A 26320-nucleotide genomic window follows, 5' to 3' on the forward strand; every position below is an offset into this window, starting at 1 on the left:
TATTTATACATATACATATTATTTTGCCAGTTGCTATGTCCAAACAAAATTAATGACATATGTTCTGCAATGGGTTTCCTGGTGAGCCATTATAAGCTGTAGACATATGAAATATACATATATTGCAGCTTTATTGCATGTAACTAAACTAATTTCCATTTGGAATGTATATTTTATATGGGTGGTTGACCTGACAACCGTATGCTCTGTTGCTTATCGCCAGCTCTTGATTACTAAATAAGTAGCAACTAGCTATGTACTTGTAAAAGTAATTTTTAAAACATAAAAAATGCTTCAAGGCAACTGACCCCCCAGTTGCTGGGGCTGTGAAATGAAGCTGGATGAGAGATTTGTACAATGAAAACTGGTGGGGTGAGGTTGCTGTGATATGTGTCACATAATAAGTAACAAAACAGTTTTTCTCAATCAATATTATATATTCTGTAAAGATTCTGTTTCATTCTATTTCATGTGAAACAAAATAGGAAGATACAAAAAAACATATATTGCATTCTGTGGAAACAGTGATATAAAAGGACAAGCTATTTCATTATAAAATCCAAATAAACGATTATATTGTAGCTATTCACTCTTTTGTATGTCAATAAATTGTTTACTATTAAAATCATTACTTATTATATTATCATATACATATTTTAGAGAAATTATTTATAGTATTTACATTTAGACAATGTTTAAGTGCTTGAAAATTGTGCCTCCCAAGCTGGGCTGTGTTGAGTCTGTACATCCTTTGTGAGCTCCATTGTCTTCTCTCTGCTGCTATTCAATGAAATCAGTCAGCTTGGGAGGATTTTTTTCTCACGATAAGCTTCTAGGGAAAGTGGTATTATAGCCACTTAGTTACAAGGCAAGGGACATCGTAGAACTCTTTAACAACTCTTCCAAGCACACCACTGTATCTAATTTAATAGGTATTTTCTGTCATTGTATTTAAAGCCATGGTAGATGTGAACATCAGCTGAATGAATAATGCAAAGAGCTGTCCTTATTCCAAACTTCTTTGGCACATTAGTGTGTGGGGGGAGTGGCTTCTGAGCTGCAGCTGTCCATGGCTTTACTGTCAGAGTCCTTTAGCACTCACAGTTTGTTTGGGATAAGAGGCACAGTCAGTCACTGGTGAATAAACTAAGCACAAAGTCAGTAGTAAGGTGCTGGAGACATGCAGCTCTTGGTCCTCTTACACTTCATTGTGGGCTTGCACCTGATACCTGGTGTAGGTGCAGCTGCCAGTACATCTGCATGTGGCCCTTGTAACATGGATACTTGTAGTTTTGTCACCTGTGCAGCACCTGAACTGCTCACCAAAGACGAATGTGACTGTTGTGAGCGGTGCCTCAGCATTGAAGGAGAGGAGTGTGGTGGACGAGATGAGACCAGAGCTCGCTGCGCTCCTGGTATGGTCTGTGTAAGCCGGTCTAGTTTTGGAAGTGCATCTTCCTCTTTTTCTGATGGTACAGGATTCTGCTTGTGTGAAGAGGATGGTGCTGTATGTGGCTCTGATGGAAGGACCCATTCCAGTGTGTGTGCTCTCCGTCTGTACAGCTGGAAGACACAAAGCCAAGGCAAGGGTTCAATCCACAAGGTTCATGATGGAGAGTGTAAATTTGGTAAGTGTTTTAGAAATTATCTGAAAATTTGGCAAAGGTCGTTCAATTACTACTGCTGCTGTTAGCATAATTTAGTTATGCCATTGCAAATTGTTTCTCAAAGTTATGCCATTGCAAATTGCATTTAAACTGAACATTTTATACAGAGTAACTATAATGAAAGGACAAATCAACTGGTTGATTCTCATAAGTTATAATGTATATGCAGTAAGAAAAGACTGAACGTTTGTTTTCTGTTACCATCTGTGAGCTGGCCACAGGCAAGCCATGCATTCCAGGTTTCTGTGGTTCATTTAAGGTCTTAACATACTGAACTATGGGTAGATAATGAACTTATCATGTTTTGTACCCATTTATAAAAGACACATGTGCATTTTTTTTGTATTGTAATTTTCTGATGATGAACATGTTGCTGATATTCTTCATTGATGTATATCAGTAAAAGAGAATTCGGGTCAGTAGGGATTAACGACCAGAACACCATTGGATTCTCGTACAAATTTCAAAATATTTGACATAATATAGCAGGAGTCGTCAGTGCATGGTAAGATGGTTAGCATTTGCAACATCCCCTTAGAAGATATCATGCAGAAAACAGGTTATTCTGATAAATATTACATAATTGATTTGATTGTTCATTAAAACTAGGGGTATATCCTTATGCTGAGACATGTTACAGCATTGTAATACCAAGCAGGCATTTCACCCTTTTTCATTATCATGTTAGTAGTTAATGACACTGTTCTTTGTTTGGTACTTAGTTTTATCTTGTCCTCTAAAGTAAGTTGGTATCACCCACAATCCTTATGCTATCACAGAGGACAAGGGATTCCTGTGCAGAATAACCTGTGTCTATATGTTTTACTGAGTACATAATGCACATTCACTCCTTTGCATTAATACATAAACACTGTATTTCTGTAGCATGAATTTGGTTTACCATGAATACATCAGTATGGAAAGTAGGTGACCAACAAATCATTAATTCCTATGGTATATGCATCACACAGTCATACGTGCTGCTAATGCATCATGCATATCATATCAAAGAAAGGCAAGTAAACAAAAATAAGTTACAAGTAGTCACACATATAAAACCTTCTTTTAATGTTTGCTAAATGTTCTGCCTCAAGCAGAGCCATACACAGAGCAAATTGGACCAAATATCAGAGAACAATAGATATGTGTCCATATATAGCTTTACATGTGCAGTCATTGGCCAGTCAAACATGCATGTTTACCAATTGGATCTACCTGTTTAGTCTGATCACCATGCTTCAGTATCTGTCCCATATAGCCAACCATATTTGTGGCCTAAATAGATACATATTGAGATGTTTGTCTATCAAACTGAACATCTGGATCTAAATGTGTGTGGCCTACTTTAAGCTGCCCATGAATAGTAAGATCTTATTATTGTATTTGGTTATTTCATGGAAATTGACTTACCATTCTAAAATCCCGTTGGAAAAAATCAAGTTGAATTAGATCCATAGGGATGAAAAATCATCCCATTTGCACATATTTGAGGTCATTGGCTAACCCATAAATAGTTTCATGTGCATTTCCATTGCAACTCAAGATTAGGTAATTGCAAACAGATCAGATCTATGCTATTTAGCCATCCACATGACTAGTCACAGACCTGATCAATTTACAATGAATTATTCCAACTGGTTTGCAACATGTGGGATATCTAATTGATTGGCTTTGATCTGGCAGGATGAAAAAAATGTAACAATTGCAGCCAATTTCCAGTGATGTTCAATTATGTTCTATAATTGCATCTGTGCAAATTGCCACATATCCCATCAAATTCCATGTGTGACCACAATTGTTCCTTTGACTTTCTCTTGATTGTTGATTTTGTTAAGCTTATTTGGTAAAATACAAATGCAACACAATTGTGTCAGACCTGCTATCATCTCTTTTGTGTTGTATCTAGGAGATTGGTTCACATATTGACCATAATGTCACACAACTAGCAATAGGCATCAGTTTTCAATTCTATTGAGAACAAAGCAATGCAAAGAAAGCTAAAAGCACAATACCTGGTCGCACTGGCATGAAGGAGCCGTCTGTAGCAACAGTAACAATACAATAAACCTTGAATTCAACACCAAGAAGGCCCATTATCATTCACTGAACTATGAGTGTGTGTCAGTGGTGTAATGTCATGAATAGCATTGTTATCATTTTGCATTCTTATGTAATGCCCAAAATTAGATTATGCTTTAGTGATAAATTTACTACATTGTGAAATAGCCCAATAACATGGGATGTCCAGCTTGATTGTCTTATTAGTGTAAAATACTTTGTGGAGCTCAATACATTTGAGAATTGTTTGTTTTTTCATATTTTTAAATGCAGTCATTAACACTGTCATTAAAAGACTACAAAGACTTTCCATTAATGTGATGGGATATAGTGTCAGCAGTCAGAGACAAAGAAGTGCTTATGTATGCTAATTTAATGAGTGCACTAATTTTGTAAACACCCTTTGGGAGATGTGGTCAAAACACAGTGAGCAGGGGGTTATGTAACGTGCCATCTGCTATCTTATTAGTGCATGCAGAAACAAGGACCTTATCACCTGGTGCTCTCATCTGATTTTTGTTTTTATAAATTGCTCCAAATTCAGAGAGAATAGGTTTATACTGTTCTTGGTGCAGTTATTCTTTGTGGCTGAACATGAACTTGAGCATTTCATTTATAGAGTATTCATGAAGTGTGTGAGTGTGTCTAATTTATTCATCCCGATAAATGTTCTAATAGAGGAGAAAAATGAATGTTTCTCAATTTTGAGGAGAGCTTCACAGAGGACGTGTGGGGTATAGGCAGTGTCGGACTGGGGCATGAAGGGCCCACCGGGGGACTGCAACACTAGGGGCCCACCAGAGGGGGTGTGGTCAGCCATCATAGAGGCGGGACCAGACACTATAGGGGGAGTGGTTAGTCCACGAAGGACAGCTAGCACCTTAGTGTAGTAAATAAAGAATGCAGTGTGTGTATAAAGAATACACAGTCTTGACCTGCCCCTTAGTTTGGGCAGAACAGTCACCAAAAATCAGGACTGTCCCACTAGACTAGGCTTGGCTAACCTGTGGCACTCCAGGTGTTGTGAAAAACAAACAATGTTATGCCACGCAAGTATCCCCAATTCACACACACACACACATATATATATATATATATATATATATATATATATAGTGATAGCACAAACAAGCCAGTCATCTGCAGCAGCGGGGATGCCGGAGAGACTGCGGGCACCCTGATGAGGACAACGGGCCTCCAGGTAAGCTCTGCCCACGTGTACAAGGGGGTGTGGACGTAAGGTAGCCAGGCCTACCGGTGGTTTCACCGGTAGCCCGCTGGGCCAGTCCGACCCTGGGTATAGGAGGGTGTGACAACTCAATCATATAATCATTGCTACGGCACTGACACTCAATGGCAGGATTTGTGTCTTTGCCGGAAGTGGGTGGTATCCGGGATGGTGGTCTGCTCTCTTGAGAACTGCCTGAATTTCTGGAGTCCCCTGGACTTTCTGGGAGTGTAGACAACTATGAAAAAATTACATACTCGAAAATAATCAATATATAATAATTTTTTCCATCTTATTAGCTTTTACATATAGCCCTGAAATGTTTTTAGACTAATTATACCAGTTTTGCACTGCATATCTACAAGCAATGGATGTTGTTATTATTATGCCAGCAAGTTATACATTGAACAGAATTTTATTAAAATATATGGATTGAATAATTATGTACAATTTTAGAATGCTTTTGAAACATTGACCAAGGCTCCTGTCAATTGGTTTCTCTGGACACAATTAAAAAAATTGACACTTTCGCTTGTATGAAGTTGGGTTCCACAAAGAAGCCCACAAATAAATATTTGTAATCAGGGCTGCCACCACAAATTGCGGTGCCCAATACCAATGTAACAGGCAGGCCCACCCTCCATCCTTCTCTCACCCCACCTCCATTTTTAAGTTATCCTCTACCTAACATTTACCTTCACCATTCACTTCTGTCATCCCTTTCCCCGTATCTATCTAACCACTGCAGTAATTATAGTACTTACCCCTCTGCTTCATCTTGCTGGCTCCTCTTGGCTCCTCTCCATTGACATTATTGTGATGTTATTAATTACATGATGTGAGCAATGTTGCATGGAACTTCATTTAGATGCAGCATTGCTTCTCTTCCCTTGTCGTGGCTTTCTTTCCAGGGGTTGGGCACCTCTTTCTCGGGAAGATATGTACCTGGAGGGGATGGGACTGGAGTAAATGGCAGCAACAATGGAGCCCCTACATCATAGGAGTGAAGGCGGATCTGCTGCCTACAAGGGAGCCCACTGCCGCATCCCTTAATGCAGCGCAGACTCCTCTCCATACCTGTCATATCTTGGGAGCAACTGCTGCCTAGAAATAAAGCGTACTATGTTCCGTAATTTACTATGAAGGCCTGCCTCCCCTAATAAATCTGTTTAGGCCCAGGGCTGGTGGGGCCTATATTGCTGTAGGGCCCCATACTGCTGCACTTCCTGTACCCCCCTGTTTGTAATGTTTCTGACATTTTAGACCACTTACTTCTAAAGCCAAGGAAATCTTATAGAATAATAGTGAACCATTTTTTTGTAATCTTGAATATTTGTTAATCTGTCACCTCCATCAGGAATATTTCACACATAGAGGAGAGGAGAGGTGGAATATTGGCAGACCCCAAAGGGAATTAGATCAGCCTTTATTATTCATTATTAAAATTAAAATTACAGCAAACAGATCAGTTTCTACAGTATATTTTCATGCAGTATGCAACAAAGAAATGCAATATTTATAGGTGGAATATACCACTCACATGTCATTGGAATCTGCAATAGGATTGTTAATAAATACCATTAATATATCAATGTAATTGATAATTTGTTTTTAAAACTCTTTATCTAAAGAGTAAACACCAGAAAGAATACAAACATCCAATTAAGCAAAACAATATTATACAAGATGATTCCTCTTAGTTTTGTCTATTATGTCAATGGGGAAAGGGAAAGAGGAGGGAGAGGAAAGAGGAGGGAGAGGGGGAGAAGGGGGGGGAGGTAAGAAAGGAACAAATACCACCAAAAATATTGCTAATGCAAATACATGGAGCATGACCAGGAACAATTAAACCATGCAGTTAAAAATCAGATGTCAAGAAGAACAAGGGTCTCACCGGAGTTGTTTTTTCTTGTTTTATACTTCTTTAGAATAGCAATACCACCGTAACTAATCATTGTACTGTAATTTTAATATTAGATCCATAGAGACAGCTTTTAATAATTTTCCAGGTCTTGAATTTTTTGGAATTCTAATATCTGATCTCTCTATTAACGAGTGCTTGAGTGTCACCAGTCTAGCCTTGAACATGAAGGTTGCGGTCTGAAGTGTATATTGGCTGAAATTAATTGGCATTGCAGAGATTTCAGGGTGACATGTGTATAATGGGAAGACCTCAAAGGAGTCAGAAGCGGGTGATATTATTGTGCATGCTGGCATAGCATCACTTACTAACTGGATGGCTGTCTTAGATCCATTCTGAACTACTTGCAGAAGATATACATTATTAAAATCAGTTAATAATTAAGAAACAAAACATGAAGTTGGTGTGGACTGTGAATATTTGCATATTGATATTCCTGTGTAATGTTGGAAGCACTGGAGGGTTGGTATAATGAGTGCTATGGAGAAAACCATGAGAGAAATGCACACATGTAAGAAACGCTGGGGGCTTCATGGACAGGAAAAAGAAAGCACAAGCTGGGAGGATGCTATGGGGCAAATTCATTTCTAGGTATGCCCCAGATACAATGATAAGAATAAGACAACATGCTTTCTAGAAAAAACAATATACTAAACAGACAGAACAAAACACTTATTTCAAGTTCACAAATTACAGTACACAAGATACACACTTTCTCCAATGGTGCAAAATTTCCTCTAACATTTCTATCTCCGCTGTGGCGGAAAGTGTGTTGTTACAATGGGGCTCTGAGGTGAGGGAGGTGTGGCAGTGCCGGTTCACCCTCCAGATACCGCTACCTTGTTCTGTCTGCTTATAAAATGTAATCAATAAAACATGCCATTTATGGAAATAGATAAATAGCATTATGGTTGTTTTCTCAAATAGAGTGATAAACACTCAGTGTGAAAGTGCATTTTAACTAGAGATGCTCACTGACACCCGTGTTTTGGTTTTGGTTTTGGATCTGCATTACCGTCATGTTTTGGTTTTGGTTTTGCCAAACCGCCATTGCGGGTTTTGGTTTTGGCTTTGGTTTTGTTTGGTTTTGTTTAGCTATTTTGTTTAAAAATCAATGTTTTTGGGCATAAAATAACCAAATTTAGTGCTCCACCTGTTTCATGGATAAGTTATGTAATTGTAAAGCTAATAAATTATCAAAAAAACAGTTTAATTCCTGGTAGGCCTTCATTAATTCTACACACAAACCAGATTGTCTTACTCTCCATCTATGCATATTGGCAATGCAGCCATCGTCTTTGGTTGTATATTACACCCTACACTTATAGTTAAATATCTAAAGAAATGGACAAAGGCAGTTTGGTTTCTGTCTGTATAGGCCCCCCTCCACTTGTAGAAAATACAAAAAAATTCAGCCGTTATAGACTGTACAATATTAATTGAAATGGACAAAGGCAGTTTGGTTTCTGTCTCTATTGGCCCCCCTCCACTTGTAGAAAATACAAAAAAATTCAGCCGTTATAGACTGTACACTATTAATTGAAATGGACAAAGGCAGTTTGGTTTCTGTCTCTCTAGGCCCCCCTCCACTTGTAGAAAATTCAAAAAAATTTAGCCGTTATCGACTGTACAATATTAATTGAAATGGACAAAGCCAGTGTGGGGTCAGTCTGTGTATGACACCCTACCCTTAATGAGAAATTGCCAAAGCAGCAGCCTTTCAAGACTGTACGTGATATAGAAATGCCCCAATTCCCTTTCCTCTTTGGGAGTATATTGCACCCTACACTTAAATAGAAAGTTTTAAAAACATGTTATCGTCATCATCTTCAGCTTCATCCTCACCCTCATCAGTGTGTACATCATCATCACAGACTATCAATTCATCGCCACTTGAATCCGCCATTAGAGAACAGTCAGTGCTTGGATGTCTTTGATGGTGAAGGCCTTCCTTGTAGAAGATGTAGTTCATTTTTATAAACATCATTTTCTCCACATTTTTGGAAGTAACCTTCTACGGCGTTCACTGACTAAGTTCCCGGCTGTACTGAATACTCGTTCAGAGTACACACTGGAGGGTGGGCAGCTTAGGTATTGCAAAGCAAGTTTGCACATGGGTTTCCAAATGTCCTGCTTTTCTTCCCAGTAAGGAAAGGGACTGTCTGACATTTCCATATCAATTACCTCTTGAAAATAATCCTCCACCATCCTTTGCATGTCAATACTAGTATTGGATGGAGTTATGAGCATGGTCACACATTTTTTTGAAAAATCCTTCACACCAGCCCAGATGTTAAACTGTTCTGGTCTGCCCACTGCGTCTTCCCTGCTTCTCTTTGGAAAATGTAATTTTTTACGAACAGCAGCTGCTTGAGAAACTGAAGGAGGACACATCGTCAAGCCAAGGCCCAGTTCAGCGGACAACTTGCTGAGCAATAGCTCCTTGCAAAAGTTCACATCTTGCTCATTTTGAAGCAAAGAATCAATGTAGGTCTTAAACCTTGGATCAAGCACAGTGGCCAAAACGTACTGATCCGAGTTCAAGATCTTAATAACTCAAGGATCATTGTGAAGCGAATTAAGTACTTGATCTACAAGGCCAACATACTTTGCGGCATTGCTTGCTTTCATCTCCTCCTTCAGTTTCTCAAGCTGCTTTTCCAATAGTCTAATTAAAGGAATGACTTGGCTCAAGCTAGCAGAGTCTGCACTCACTTCACAACTTCAAATGGTTTCAGCACCTTGCACAGCATTGAAAGGATTCCCCACTGTGCAAGAGTGAAATACATCCCCTCCTCCTTTCCCAATGTCATGGCTTGTGCAATATGCTTGTATGGCTTTGCGCTGTTCCTCCATCCTCTGAAGCATGTACAGGGTGGAATTCCACCTAGTTACCACCTCTTGCCTAAGTTGGTGGCAGGGCAAGTTAAAGTGTTCTTGAAGCTGCTGCAATCTCCTACATGCTGTGGCAGAATGGCTGAAATGGCCTGAAATATTACAGGCCACCGAAAGCATCTCCTGCACATCATGGTTATTTCGTAGGAAGCTCTGCACTACCAAGTTGATGGTGTGAGCAAAACAGGGAATGTGATGGAATTCACCCAGCTGTAATGCTCGCACTATATTGTTGGCGTTATCAGAAATTACATATCCTGGGGAGAGTCCACGTTGCATAAGCCATGTATCAATCACATCTCTAAGTTTGCGTAACAATTAGTGAAGCCGGTGATACAAAGAGTGGCCTGCATGTGACAAATGTTAAGTAGTGGTGTACATGCTGCTGCTGTTCCTGCTGGTGAAGGTGAATGACCAACCCAGTGGGCTGTCACAGTCATATAGTCTTTGGTTTGCCCACTTCCACTTGTCCACATATCTGTGGTTAAGTGGACAGTGGGCAGAATGGCATTTTTCAGCGCAATCTTTACATTTGTACACACTTTTTGGTATAGCTGTGGAATAGCTTTACGGGAAAAATGGTGTCGCAATGGAATTCTGTAACGCGGACACAAGACCTCAATTAACTGTGAAAAACCAGCTGCGTTTATTGTGGATATTGGATGCAGATATAACACTAACATGGCAGCCATGGCGTCTGTGATTCGCTTGGCGACTGGGTGACTGCTATCATATTTGCTTCCCTAGCAAATGATTGTTTCACAGTTAATTGTTGAAATGTAGGACTGCTCTTTTTCTTGGCCTTCCTCTGGGCTGACGATTCACCACCAGCAGCAGCAACAGCAGCAGCAGCAGTGGGACTAACGCTTTCTTCAGAGGGATCAATTATAGTGCAGGAGTCATCCAGCCTCACTAAGTGGGATGCAGGGCTAACTCTGAGCGCTACTGAGGATGTTGATGAGGATGGTGTGGTGGGTGTATTTTGTAGCCGTCGGGATGTCGGTGAGCGAAGGGTACTAGCTGATGATGGAGTTCTTGTAATTTTTTTGGAAGAACTTTCAGCTTTTCCCAACACTTTGCCATGAACTCTCGTCAAATGGCGTAACATAGACGAGGTTCCAAGATGGTTAAGGTCCCTCCATTGACTGACTGTGGCTTGACATACACTACAAATGGCTATACAATTGTTGTCTGGATTTGGGTAGAAATAATTGCACACATAAGAAGTGTATTTTTTTGTTTTATGGCTAGGCATGACAATGGCCTTTTTCTTGTCACGTGCCAGAACTGCTGCTACTGGTGCAGGACTTACACAAACAACCTCATCGTCATCAACATCCTCATTAGCGCCCTCGTCGCCTACACACATCTCCCCCTCATCCTCTTCTAATTCTAAAGTGGCATCCTCAATTTGTGTATCACCGGCTACACTCTGGCTGTTCAGGCAAACATCAGCAGAACTGGGTACACTAACAGAATGCTCACGATTAGACATTGGTGGATGGACTCCCTACAGGGATTGTTGTCATTTCTGATTCAGAGCATACATTATCCTCTAATGCCTTACTGTTTTCTTGCAGCTCAGCTTTGACGCGTAACAGTAGTTGTGCCCCACTTTTAGACTCCAAATTACTTGGTCTTGCTTAGTCATAAGTGACCGTACAAGAAGAAGGCTCGGTAACATTTTTGGATCTGCCACTAATAGAGAAAGGCGAAGGCCTCATTCTTTCTTTGCCACTGTGTGTGTAGACTGGCATGTTGGCAATTTTTTTTTATCGGCAGTTAACTTTTCCTCAGTTACACTTCTTTTTCGCTTCAACATGGTAAAATATTTTTTGGTGTGTGTTTTTTTCCCTGATTTAAAAAGACTATGTACTTTTACATTGCCTTTCCCAGATGACGTACTGGGAACACTGCCATCAGGACTGGTGACAGAACCTGGTTGCTGATTCTGCTCATATGTGGACTGCTTTGAATTTTAATGAGCCCAAAGCACTTGTAGTGCCAAAAATTGTATTAGATAGATACTGCTGACAAATATGCCTTTTTTTGACAGCCAGAAAAATTAGTGTAAAACACTGGGGAATATTGCACACCCCAAATCACTTGTAGTGCAAACAAATTCTAGAAATACTGCTGACAAAAATCACTTTTGACAGCCAGAAAAATTAGTCTAAAACACTGTGGAATATGGGAGACCCCAAAGCACTTGTAGTGCAAACAAATTGAAAAATAAGCCTCCTCTATCCTCCTGTCTTGCTGCTCTAACAATTGCAAATAGAATTTGATTTAATAATAAAATTGAATAGTTTTGAAATGAAAGAATAATAGAAAGAATAAGGTGTACAATTATTGCTCTGTCCCTAATACAGCCTCTGACCCAACCCTGCTCTCTCCCTCTGTCAAATGGCGATGGATTGCTGTGGAGCCGGGTATTTATGCTTTTCAAATCTCGCGAGAACCGAGCTCAGAAATACGAATACGTCACGATGACGTTTTGCCTCGATTTTGATTCCGAATGGGCGGGAGAGTACCGAGCCTGCTCGGCTCAGTACTCGGATAGGCGAAATTCGGATGGATTCGGATCTCGGGGAACCGAGCCCGCCCATCTCTAATTTTAACCGAGATCAATTAAATATGGCTTTCAAACACAAACCGCATTACTCTATGATTTGCCTAGAATAATCTGTAGTCTGTGGCAGTTTTAAAACAAAACGGCTAGTTTTGATTAGCGTGTATATGTAAGATACACCTTTTACAAACATAGCTCTGCACATCCAAAAAGGCTGGTGCAAGTTTAATTGTTGATAATGACTGTCAACATCTGTGCATTGGATGCATCTGTATGCTATTTTTAATGTTGTACATATGATAATATTTGTGTCTAAACATATTTTTAGCTACATTTGGTGTCATTTTAGCAATCAAGGACCTCATTTAGAGTCGGACGCAAAGTCCATTTTAGGCGCATCCAGCAAAAAAACACTATCATGCATGTGCAGAAAGCACCAAATCCGCCTGCATCTTGGACACTTGCGTCTAAAACAGACTTTGCGTCCGATTCTAAATGAGGTCTCAAGTTCTCATCTGTAAATCAGGCACCCTTGTATAGTCATCAACCTTGTCTAATAAAACCCTTTTTTGTGTGTTTTACGTGCAGTTTTGCAAACCGTTGCTTGATACATTGCACCATTTATATGGATTTATATATACATATAGATACGAAACTGAAAAGTAGGGGATTCTAACAATAAATAATTAAATAGATTGGTAAATTATTGCTTTCTTATAAGAATAACAATAATGAGTGAACAGTTAGGTTTCTATCAATATCAATGGGTATCGTTATTCTATCTTATTTTATTTCAGTTCATAGATATTTCACTTAATATAATATCTAAATATATAGTCACATTAGACACACATACTATTTTGATCAAAATTTATTCAGTCAATAGGAAAATGTGGGAATTTGGTTCTGCAAATAAATATTTTTTTTTATTATATTATATTTTTATATTATTCGTTTCACTATTTGTTTTATTACAACAGTTTAATGATAATTTTATATATTTTGCATGTTTAATATCGTATGGAGTTGTCACTGAATATACTTAAACATATTCAATGGTCGATCACTAAGGAGTCAAGGGCTTTATTATATATAATATTTTTTTAGAATGAAACCTTAACTCCTCTGTTTCTATTTCTAAATGTTCCTTCATACATTTGCATAATAAACTTCACAGGTGGACATTACTATAAGAACATTCTAACTAGACAGATGTAGTAATAAGGAGAGGAGTGTAATGTCTATTTAATCACTCACTTTAAACTTACCATCCTTTATATACAAAGAAAGTATTGATAGAATCAACAATATAATGAAAGGTTAGTACAACAGTCTTTATAATTGTTATGATTACACTCATATATACTGTATATTAACATTGAAAGCTTCAGATGAATTGGATCCGATTCAATGATAAACTGATTATTTTATACATAAAATAACTTTTGATCGATGTCAGCAGATAGTACATATCTTTCCAGGTTGCCAGTCAGGATACAAGTAGATATCGTGCTTGCTACGCTAATTAAATATATTAAGGTATGAATGTCAATGATGTGGTGCTTGGAGAAGGCATTGGAAGATTTGTTGACTTGAATGCCAGTCAGTGAATGAAACCAATGATGGTACTTGATAATTGAGTTTCCCAATAGGAGATTTGAGGTGCCAATGATAAAATATAATCATTCTATTGGTTAACACACGTTCACAATCGCGGAGAGGGTTTATTGGTAAGCTGAGACGCCACTCAAAGGTACAGTCATGTCCAAAAGTTTTGTGAATGACACAAATATTACTTTTCACAAAGTCTGCTGCCTAAGTATTTATGATGGCAATTTCCATATACTCCAGAATGTCATGAAGAGTGATCAGATAAATCCCAATTAATTTCAAAGTCCCTCTTTGCCATGACAATGATCTTTATCCCAAAACAACATTTCCACTGCATTTCAGCCCGGCAACAAAATGTCCAGCTGACATCAGGTCAGTGATTCTCTTGTTGATTCAGCTGTGGGATCAGGGCACCACCAGGCAAGGTACAGGGATTGAACTGCTGAGGACTGGGGTAAAGTCATTTTCTCTGATGAAATCCCTTTCAGATTGTTTGGGGCATCTGGAATAACGCTTGTTCGGAGAAAGAAAGGTGAGGGCTACCATCAGTCCTGTGTCATGCCAACAGTAAAGCATCCTTAGACCATTCATGTGTGGGGTTCCTTTTCAGCCAATTTGCCATGAATAAAGAATGGTACCAAAATATCATCCAAGGGCAGTTTGGTGGCGAACAATGCCTTTTCCATCATGATGGAGCACCTTGCCATAAGGCAAAAGTGATAACTAAGTGGCTTGGGGATCAAAACATCAAAATTTTGGGTCCATGGCCAGGAAACTCCCCCCGACCTTAATCCCATTAAGAACTTGTGGTTAGAGGTGGGTGGACAAACAAAACCCCACAAATTCTGACAAACTCCAAGCATTAATTAGGCAAGAATGGGCGGCCATCAGTCAGTTTGTGGCCCAGAAGTTGATTGACAGCATGCCAGGAGGAATTGCAGAGGTCTTCAAAAAGAAGGATCAACACTGCAAATATTGACTCTTTGCATAAACTTAATGTAATTGTCAATAAAAGCCTTTGACACTTATGAAATGCTTGTAATTTTACTTCAGTAAACCATAGCAGTATCTGACAAAAAGGTCTAAAAACACTGAAGCAGCAAACTTTGTGAAAACCAATATTTGTGTCGTTCCCAAAAATTTTGGAAATGACTGTAGACTGTTATATATCATGGGCAGTGCAAGAGATTCGCTCGCCCTATGCTAGTACACCCATAGTGCCCCCCAATATTCAAGAATATTCTCCAGCATTAAAATTTAGACAGACTGTGCCATTTGCACTTGTACCTGTTCTTGCAGCTTTGACTACCTTTTGCTTGTTCTTAGAGCTTTGTTATCAGTTGACTGGCTTCTGCAAACTTGGGCGTATATATTTCTTAAACTGCAGGTTTGAAAAAGTGGAGGTGTTGGCTATAACAACCAACCAGATTTTAGCTGTCATTTTGTATAATATACTAAATAAATGATAGCTAGAATCTGATTTGTTGCTATAGGCAACATCTCTACTTTTTCAAACCCACAGTTTAGTAAATATACCCCTTTGAGTATTTAGGCTTTTTAGTTTAAACCAGAACACTCAAGTATAGCCAGATAAAACAGCCCACTAGCACAGGCATATCTTGATAATATACAAAAATGTGCTGTCAAAGAGCTATAATCAAATATTAACATCTACCAGCCACATCTAGTATTTAGTATTCTAGTGCCCGCTAAGAGAACATCCTTGTGACCGCTTAACAATACAGAGAATATCCTTGGGAATGCAATACAGAGATCATGCACCCCCAGACATTTCTTTACCCCCTCAGTGTTTTCATCACCCATCCCTCAGTCAATTCATCACCCATTCAACCAGTCGTTTCATCACCCCCAGCCAATTCATCAACACTCCCAGCCATTTCATTAACCCCAGCCAATTCATTATCCCCCTCAACCAATTTCATTAATCACCAGTAGCCAATTTAGGACCATTTCCCTATCCAGTTTATCACAACCCCAGTGAACAATTCATCACCCCCAGACAATTTCATCACCCATTCAACCTATCATTTAACTACCCTCCACCATAGCCAATTCATCACCCGCTTCAGTCACTTTATCAACCCCCTGCTGTCAATTTATGACCCCCGCTGCCAATTCATCACCCTCTTTCCTAGCCAAATCATCACACCTATTAGCATAGGCAAACCAAGGGGGTGTTTGCTAATGCCTGGAAATCCCCCTCCCAGCCTGGGGTGCTGTATGCTTGAGGTGGCTGGACCCTGCCCCGGGACCAGCCACTTTGCAGCTTGTGTGCAGATCATTTCTGTCTGCACTGTTGACAGCCATCTCTCCCCAACAAGTATTGAAAGCAGCAAGAACGGGTAGGAGAGAGCAGGACAGTCTATCAACTGTTCTGACACACTCAATCAGGACTTTGTACTGATTTTAGGGACAGTTGGGAGGTATGTACCGCTTTACATGGCATTGCTTGAAAAGGGAGAGCTGTGTGCCCCTAACAATAGTGCACGCAGCATTGCCCGTGTATATGATGGGGATAGGAAGAGTTGGAGAGCAGCCAAGCACTGTCTAAAATTATAGCCACGCCCCAAAGCATGCTGGCCACGCCCACTGGCGGTGTGGCATGGAAACCTCTCTCTACAAATCCTACGTTTGCCCATGATTAACCATTTTACTAACCTCCAGTGGCCAATTCATAACCCCTTCCAATCAGTTATTTCAGCAACACTTGTCATTTTTCTCCAGCAGCAATCTTCAGGCCCTGCACCTCCCTTCTTCTTCAGGCTCCAGCGCTGCAAAAAATCTTTCTTGGGGAAAGGCGGCCTGGCAGCAAATTTGATTGCATGAGATGTGGTAATGCTTATCTTATAAAACCAGTCTAAGAACTATGACTGAACTTACAGGCAGGTAACAGCCATTCGAATTTGCTGTCTGACTGCCTGGTTCCCTGTCTTTATAGTGACTGTCGGGACTGCTATCTTTAGAACAGTGCAGACCCGAGGATTTCAGCAAGCCCCAGGAGCCCCTGTCACCTATAAAAAAATATATATGGACTGGTAAAGTAATATACATTCCGGTGGTGCCACGCCTCCACCCCCCCCCCCTCCCCAGCACCCCAGGCTGCAACCTGATCCGCCTATTGGTTATTGGCAAAGCTCTGATTTTGAGAAATTTGTAGCAAGGTTTAATCCGGCAAAAAGAAAAAACTGAGAAATATACGTAGGGTATAGTGAGGAGAAATTTGAATGAGTTAGGGATGCATCTAAGCATCAGAGGGCCCGTAAGATGTCATAGAGCATAGAGGATAAGTGTGAATAGAGGAATTAGTAGTGAACAAATAGTAGACAGCAAACTAATTAACCAGTATGGATTTAGGGGTGTAAAGGAAAAAATTACGGGTAGCAAGCACTTAAATGATTGAAAGTAGAATGAATGTCACAGTGTATCTGTTTTTAATATTAGACGAAGAATCAACTAACAGATTACAATTGTTATAAATGGATGATTGGAAGCTACAGAACGATAGATACTTTTTAACAACTAAAGAAGATCAGAGCAGTATTGCAAGAACTGGGTATCAGAAGTTATACATATGTGTCAAATGCATATTAATTATTAAGAGGTGTTCTGTGTGAGATTAATTTATAAGTGGTAGGAGTATTGAAATAATTTGAGGTACACATGGATTCAAAATTTAGTACAAATAAATTGCAATTATGTAATCACTCAAATTAATTACCACACATCCCACATTGTGCATCTGAAAGACCTGTTGGTTGTTGAAAATATACAATAGGACTTGAGACTTAAAAATAATAATAATAATAATAATTAATAGAGTTGCAATTGTGCAATCAATCACTTGAAGCAACTGTAACACACCCCACATTCTGCCCCTGAGAGACCTTTTGATTACTGAAACTAGACAATGGGTTGATATGGGATAATGAATAACATAATTGAAGGAACTTTATGAAGCCTCTTTATTAAATGTATAACGGGCTGTTATCAAGTTTGAGAGGAACATGTGCATTAAATGACGCTATGATAAGTAGGTTTCTCTGACTAACTCTTTTTGGCAGAGCCGTAACGAGGCCGGTGCGGGCGGTGCCGCCGCCCCGGGCGCAGTCCCTAGGGGGCGCAGTGGCCGCCCGCACCGACTTCTGTGTGAGGAGTGAAAAGAAAAAAAAAAATTAAACAGACCTCAGATTCAGACTGCCGGCCGCCCGGCGCATCCAAGATGGCGGCCGGCACCCGGCTCCACCCCCTTCTGAACTCTGCCCTCTGCCTCAGCGTCTGATGTCATGACGTTGCTAGGCAGCAGAGGAGCAGAGAAGCAGAGAGGAGCCAGGCAGCGACGGCTGGACAGGAGGTAAGTTTCAAAGCAGGGGAAGGGGGATGTAAGCTGCAATTATGGAGGGGATGTAAGCTGCAATTATGGAGGGGATGTAAGCTGCAATTATGGAGGGGATGTAAGCTGCAATTATGGAGGAGATGTAAGCTGCAATTATGGAGGGGATGTAAGCTGCAATTATGGAGGGGATGTAAGCTGCAATTATGGAGGGGATGTAAGCTGCAATTATGGAGGAGATGTAAGCTGCAATTATGGAGGAGATGTAAGCTGCAATTATGGAGGGGAGGGGGGGATGTAAGCTGCAATTATGGATGGAGGCAAGGGGGGGGGAATGTAAGCTGCAATTATGGATGGTGGCAAGGAGAGGGGGGAATGTAAGCTGCAATTATGGATGGAGGCAAGGGGGGGGGAATGTAAGCTGAAATTATGGAGGGAGGCAGGGGGGGAATGTAAGCTGCAATTATGGAGGGGGGGAGGGGATGTATGCTGCTATTAGGGAGGGGGGAATGTGTGCTGCTATTAGGGAGGGGGGAATGTGTGCTGCTATTAGGGAGGGGGGGAATGTGTGCTGCTATTAGGGAGGGGAGGAATGTGTGCTGCATCTTGCTATTATGGAGGGGGGGGATGCTGCTATGCTTTATGAGGGATGGGGGGGTATGCTGCCCTAATGTGTGAGGGAAGGGGGGTATGTATTAATATAATGTGTGATATGAGGGTAGGGAGGTTGGGTGTCTTAGTACATGGGTGGGAGGTAGGCTATTAATTTAATGGTGACGTTTAGGCGGGGCTAATTATTTAATGGGTACTAGTTTATTTGTGGGGTGCTGGTGGGTCAATTTAATTTATTGATGGGGCTTTTTAATTTAATGGTGGGGTCTATTAATTTCAGGTGAGGTATTTATCTGTATTGCAGTCACAAGAATGCTCTCTGTATAGTATGGTGGTCACAGGAATGCTCTCTGTATAGTATGGTGATCATAGGAATCCTCTCTGTATAGTATGGTGGTCATAGGAATGCTCTCTGTATTGTATGGTGATCATAGGAATCCTCTCTGTATAGTATGGCGGTCACAGGAATGCTCTCTGTATAGTATGGTGATCATAGGAATCCTCTCTGTATAGTATGGTGGTCACAGGAATGCTCTCTGTATTGTATGGTGATCATAGGAATCCTCTCTGTATAGTATGGCGGTCACAGGAATGCTCTCTGTATAGTATGGTGGTCACAGGAATGCTCTCTGTATAGTATGGTGGTCACAGAAATGCTCTCTGTATTGTATGGCGATCATAGGAATCCTCTCTGTATAGTATGGCGGTCACAGGAATGCTCTCTGTATAGTATGGTGGTCATAGGAATGCTCTCTGTATAGTATGGTGATCATAGGAATCCTCTCTGTATAGTATGGCGGTCACAGGAATGCTCTCTGTATAGTATGGCGGTCACAGGAATGCTCTCTGTATAGTATGGCGGTCACAGGAATGCTCTCTGTAAGGTATGGCGGTCACAGGAATGCTCTCTGTAAGGTACGGCGGACACTAGGAGGCTCTTTATATTGTATGTGTGTGTGTACATGTGTGTGTATATATATATATATATATATATATATATATATTTTTTATGTAAGTGCACATCCACATTATTTATGTAATAAATGTATTGCTATACAGCATTACACTATGTGAGTTTCTTCCTCTCCATTATCCTGAATACTACTGAGTATATATGAAGTGCCAGTTCTGGAACCTTTCAACATTGTATGAAGCATCTGCTATTCCCATGGGGTAATAAGGCTCAACTTGATTGGTGAAGATACCGGTTATACCTACAGATAAGCTTTAAAGATCTTTTATCTGGTACGCATATTATATTGGCACGGCGCTGGTGTTCTAGAGTGGTTCCTCATTTCCTTCTTCCTGTTGATCCACTATTATTACCTGAGTGTCTATACCTATTTAGTGGTTAAGATTCTGACTTTTGGTACACCTTTCTGTATTTTTATATACAGTATTATACTATTTGGCGTCCCCTCCCATTTGTTTTGTGTTATATATATTATATTTAGTGTGATGGTGACAAGGGGGCACAATGATAGAGATGGCTCCATGGCACGGTGTGATAAAGGAGAAACTGTTATGGAGAGCACAGTGGGATGAAGGGGCAGTGTGATACAGATGGTACCATTACATTTATGTTTTAATTTGTTTTAGTGAGTTTTATTTCAATAACCAATTAATTTTTTTATACAGCTAGCATGTGATAGCTGCATTTAAAGTACTTTGATTCTATGGAGGCTTATTACATAAAGATCCTTACAAAGCCAGACCAAGAATAATGGAGAGGGAGGTGGTTTCAGTGCGGTCTAGAATTTGTAAAGTGCTAGCCACGCCCCCACAGTAGGTTGACCACACCCACCCGACAATTGACACTCCCACTTAGATGGGGGGCGCCGGTTCCCTGTCTCGCCCAGGGCACTAAAATGGCTAGTTACGGCACTGCTTTTTGGTATAACTATTAAGATCATTACACAAGTTAATGTATTTGGGCCCTAAAATAAAATCCAACATATTTTGAATATAAGGAAAGGAAACTTCACTTCACTTTAAAAAAGATTTTAAAAACATCTCTCCAACATTCTTTTCTCATAAGTACATCTACTATATTTTAAGTAATTAGTTTTCCAAAATTTCATTGGGACTCATAAGGTTGTCTTTGTGGTGTAGTTAGTGAAAAAATATAAATGATAAGACCTGTAATTGTATCTCTGGTATTGAATCTGATTGCTTCCGGATAGCAATACCTTTTTTTTTCTTTTCCTTTCTCTTTGTGTCATGATGAAACCTTCTACATTTGAGAAATGTATGAATTTATGACACAATAATTCATTGTGGTGAAAATATTTAATTGCAGTACAGGTATATTCCTGTCTTTTATCGATTTGTATGGACCCAAGTCACAAAGTTTCCATTGTGGTTTGCAATTATAATGCATGTAATGATGGTGAAAAATAATATTACTGGGTCTTTAATACAGTTTTATGCAATTGCCATGATCATTTTAAATTTTGAATGATAACTCACATTTATCTGCAAGTTTTAAATCTCGATAGTGGTATAGCTAGGATTGTTATATTATAGATTGAGGTCACCTCCTGCAAAGAGATTAAGGACAGTGTGCCAGAGAGGGGACTGAAACTTAATAATCTATAATATAAATGTCTAGTGGCGTGTGTTAGTCTGTCTGTGTGTGGAAAAAATAAAACCAAGCTGCAGCACCACCTGCTGGGCGGAGTTATACACTGACCTACTAAATTCTTAGTGTGTGTGGAAATTTTTTTTTAGAAAGGGCTGAAATTTGGTATACTAAGATGTTTTTAATTTGTTAATTTAATTTGTTAATTGTTAAAAGTGTTTATAAAGATTTAAAAAAATATATATATATATTTCTTAAAGGAGAAGTGACAGTTGGGAGTGGTTGGTGGTTGCCGGGGGTGACAGTGGAGAGTGGTTGGTGGTTGAGGCCTGGGCTATGGCCCAAATGCATGACAAGAACCTTTTTAACACCTTAAGTAGCTTGATTTGACTAGAATGTATGAGTACAAATGAAGAGGAAATTTCTACGCTCTTCTTATCTTCCTACTCTACCTCCTGTCCTCTTGATCCTATTCCCTCGCAAATTGGTAGATCCCTGTCTTCTGTGCTCATTTCACCTCTAACTCAAATCTGTAATCTCTCACTCTCTACTGGCATCTTTCCATCACTATACAAGCATGCAGTGATTACTCCTATTCTAAAAAAACAAAACTCCGACCCAAACTCTCTCTCAAATTACCGTCCCATCTCTCAGCTCCCTTGCCCCTCCAAGCTTCTAGAGAGACTTGCCTACACTTGCCTCACACGCTTTCTTTCCGCAAACAACCTGTTGGATCCTCTTCAGTCTGGCTTTCGTTCTCAACACTCCACAGAGACTGCGCTGACCAAGGTTGTTAATGATCTGATCACTGCTAAGACTGAACGCCATTACTCTCTCCTAATTCTCCTTGATCTCTCGGCTGCATTTCACACCGTTGACCACTCTCTTCTCATACAAACGCTGCAATCCCTAGGTCTTCAAGACACCGTTCTATCCTGGTTCTTATCTTACCTCTCTAATCGCTCTTTCACTGTTAATTTCTCTGGAGCCACCTCTGCTCCGTTTCCCCTATCAGTTGGAGTACCACAAGGCTCGGTGCTAGGTCCTCTGCTGTTCTCTATCTATACCGCTTCTCTTGGAAATCTAATAAGTTCCTTTGGCTTTCAGTATCATCTCTATGCGGATGATACCCAAATCTATCTATCCTCTCCTGATATCTCGACATCTGTGTTGTCCCGTGTAACTGACTGTCTTTCTGCCATTTCATCTTGGATGTCCTCTCGTCAACTCAAACTTAATCTTTCTAAAACAGAGTTAATAATATTCCCACCCGCCAACAAGAGCATACCTGACATTTCTATCTCTGTTGATAACATGACCATAAATCCCACCCCACAAGCTCGCTGCCTAGGTGTAATCCTTGATTCACGCCTATCCTTTGTTCCCCACATTGACTCTATATCTAAATCATGTTACATACATCTAAAGAACATTTCCAGAATCCGCACATATCTCACACAAGACACTGCTAAAACCTTAATTCATGCACTAATCATCTCCCGCATTGACTATTGCAATTCCCTCCTTACTGGTCTTCCCAAAAACAGACTCAAACCCCTAAAATCTATTTTGCATGCTTCGGCAAGACTGATTTTCCTTGCAAATAGCTATTCCTCTGTTGAATCACTCTGTATGTCTCTACACTGGCTGCCTGTCTTCTACCGAATCCAATATAAAATACTTTTACTAACCTACAAGGCCATCAACAAAGCTGCACCAACATACATCTCCTCTCTTGTCTCAAAATATCTCCCAACTCGGCAACTCCGTTCTGCAAAAGATCTGCGTCTCTCATCCACCCTCATTACATCCTCCCATTCCCGGTTACAGGACTTTTTTCGGGCTGCACCCACTCTATGGAACTCTCTCCCTCGCACAATAAGACTCTCCTCTGTTCTACAAACTTTCAAGCGTTCTTTGAAAACCTACCTATTCAGACAAGCTTATAATATTCCTCAACCACCATCTTAACCTCACTACCTTTAGCCTGTTACACAATTTCACACAAGACAACTACCCCCGGACCAACATTGTTGTGTGACAGGATCATTTAGCTTATGAGTCACCTTACCTTTGCAGTCTGGCTGGGCCAAGATGCAAAATGTATACTTAACCTCATGTGTCAATCTCCCATTGTCCCATAGATTGTAAGCTTGCGAGCAGGGCCTTCTCACCTCTTTGTCTGTTTTACCCAGTTTGTTTATTAGTTTATTACGTTTGTCCCCAATTGTAAAGCGCTACGGAATATGTTGGCGCTATATAAATAAATGATGATGATGATGATGAGTATCATGCACGGGTTAACTTGTTTAGAAATAGAATTCCGGTAAGAAATTATTTGCAGAGATACTAGGATTATTTTCCGAAAGTGCAAATCTGCAGCACAAATGACCATTATTGATGTCACATGCATGTCTACTGTTGGACAAATGCACTCACTTTGACTGAAAAGGGCATCTACTTGTGTGACTAAAAGGATATCTCTGCAGAGGGTTGCACTGTCCAAGTTGAGCACCTCTGTTGTGCTCCTTGTTGAGTCTAAATTAGAAGCATGAAAAAAGATTTTGTTTTGTGGGATGGGATTATTTAAAGTATATAATATGGTGGAGAAAGCTCATTAACAGGGGCAGTTATTGTATTGCAGGATGGCCCATCACCTTTTTCATCTGGCAAAAGGGACTTGATTATTTTATCTGGTTTTGTCCTATACTGTTAATCGGCACATTTTGCATTTACCAGATGCAGAAAAGCGCATTTCTCGGCACACTTCAACCATTATTATTACAACCTTCAAACACACAAAAGTGCCACATGTAATAAAGAATGTCCAGATGTCCCCTCACTCGCATGTTTAATTTAGACATGCATAAAACGTAACTGAGCAGTATCTAGGTGAAAATGGTAAAGTTTATATGAATAAAGATCAGGGTTATAAAACATAGTTGGTTGTTTGGACTTCACTTTTTCAACCATGCACATTTAAAGGAATATCCACAAACCTGTAAAGCTAGATGCAGACTGATTTTCTGGTGGCAGACCCAAGGACTGGAAGTGTGCATGCACCTTGAAATGTGCTAAGCAGACAATTAGGCCCATTCTACTCATAAAGAAGAAGTGTGGGTATGCTCTTTTTGCATTTATGAAATTATGTTTAGTTCTCTATTGGAAAGTGAGGATGCTTATGAAATGACACATATCTGTAAAAGGTAGTTGTAACATGACAATGTTCTACAAACAATGAAAAAGGCTCTTTCCAAAACTAAATTATTTCTCATAACTCTCAAATCTGTCAAACAGCTACTTTCTTTCAAATGCATGTGATTTTGATTAAAATGGTTCTAAAACCCTTAATTTTTCCCATTCATTTTCATTTTCCATTCATTTCAATGTGAGTTCTACATGTAGAAACCCCATTCAAAGGATAGAAACCCATGGACCCATTGAAATGAATGGATGAATGTGCCTGGGGCTCCACAGCATTGTTGTTTTTTTCTACATAAGAGGAAAATCAGTTAGCCTCTAATGATGTGGGATCAGACAGGGAATCCCCAACACTCCCTTTTGCCACCAGCCAATCACAAGCGGCCAATCTTGGACACCACTTGTGGTTGGCTGGGGGCAGAGTAGAGTCCCAAGAGCTGTCTTGTTTGATCACTTTTATTTTATATTTATTAAGTGTCAAACAAAGGTTTGAATAACTTTCAAACAATTACATTTTACTTGAAAACTGTTTGTATGTTTATTTTTTTACTATTTTGATATAATGGATTTGAAACTGAGACCACTGGGGTTTCAAAATTGCTACTCCAGGGATTCCAATCTTGTTCATTGCCCTGCCCCCATCGCACCAGCACTATTCATTGCAGGTCTGGCAGTCTGTGGGAGTAGAGGGAATGCTGTTTTTTGACCACACACACACACACACACACACACACACACACACACACACACACACACACACACACACACAGAGGCACTAGCCCTATGCTGATCAGCCTGTGGTTCTTTTTCACAATTACAGGGGAACCCCAAACTCTCTGTTCTAGGGTAAATCAGCACAAGTTATCTGCCATTGGTGCTAGTTAAGGATTTGAGGAAGGCACGCTGCACATTATTTTTATTCATTAGTAGAGCTTTTACCATTCATTTCAATGCCCTCTTTCCTTTCAATTGGATTTCCAGCACATGTGCTACATATTGAAACCCCACTGAAATTAATTAAATTGAATGGGAAAAGCCATAAATACATTAAAGTTTTTTCCTTCTCTTGTATTTTAAGTATCTCAAAAAAGTGAAAATATTTTTAATGATTTACTAAATCGATCCTTCATAGAGTCCCTCTTGTTCCATACTTAATAGTGGGGAAACCTGTAATTGCAGGGAATTTGCAATGTGTGGCAATTTTTTACGCTATGTGTGGTAATTCATTTTGTGATGTGAGACAATTCTTGGTGGGAGGTTTGGAAAAGTGGGGATTTATAGGTTGCTTTGCCTTTAATTGATTTGGGTCCCATAACAAAATTTGGATGGGTAGACCCAGTGACTCAGTCCTCACGCAGCCTATCCTCTTTTGTTCTGTTTCGACTTCACTGTACACAATGAATGGCTGCAATGGGCCCTCTCTTCTCTGAGTCCCGTAGACATGTCACCACCTGTAACAGAGGCCTGTTCCTATATTATCTGTTATGGAAAGATTTTGGATTTTTCTTCTGTGTGGTATGTTTGTGAAAACGCAATACAAGCAATTAATTGCTAACACAAACATATGTAACACATACTTTTAGAGATTTGCTGAGGGCACATCTGTCTTTAAAGGATGCAGTG

The 26320-nt window shown here is 39.9% G+C and overlaps 1 protein-coding gene across 2 annotated transcripts in view; it reads left to right on the forward strand.

The window, feature by feature from the left end:
- Positions 1-1079: 1079 nt before the first annotated feature.
- Positions 1080-26320, forward strand: part of IGFBPL1 (insulin like growth factor binding protein like 1) — a 65214-nt gene continuing 39973 nt past the window's right edge. For both annotated transcript variants that reach the window (XM_075210910.1, XM_075210911.1), the window contains exon 1: positions 1080-1628. In XM_075210910.1, the coding sequence (XP_075067011.1) occupies positions 1181-1628 (448 nt within the window). In that variant the 5' untranslated portion in view covers positions 1080-1180. The remainder of the gene's footprint in view (positions 1629-26320) is intronic.

This window comes from Mixophyes fleayi, chromosome 1 (genome assembly GCF_038048845.1).
Source record: "Mixophyes fleayi isolate aMixFle1 chromosome 1, aMixFle1.hap1, whole genome shotgun sequence".
Classification (NCBI taxonomy): domain Eukaryota; kingdom Metazoa; phylum Chordata; class Amphibia; order Anura; family Limnodynastidae; genus Mixophyes; species Mixophyes fleayi.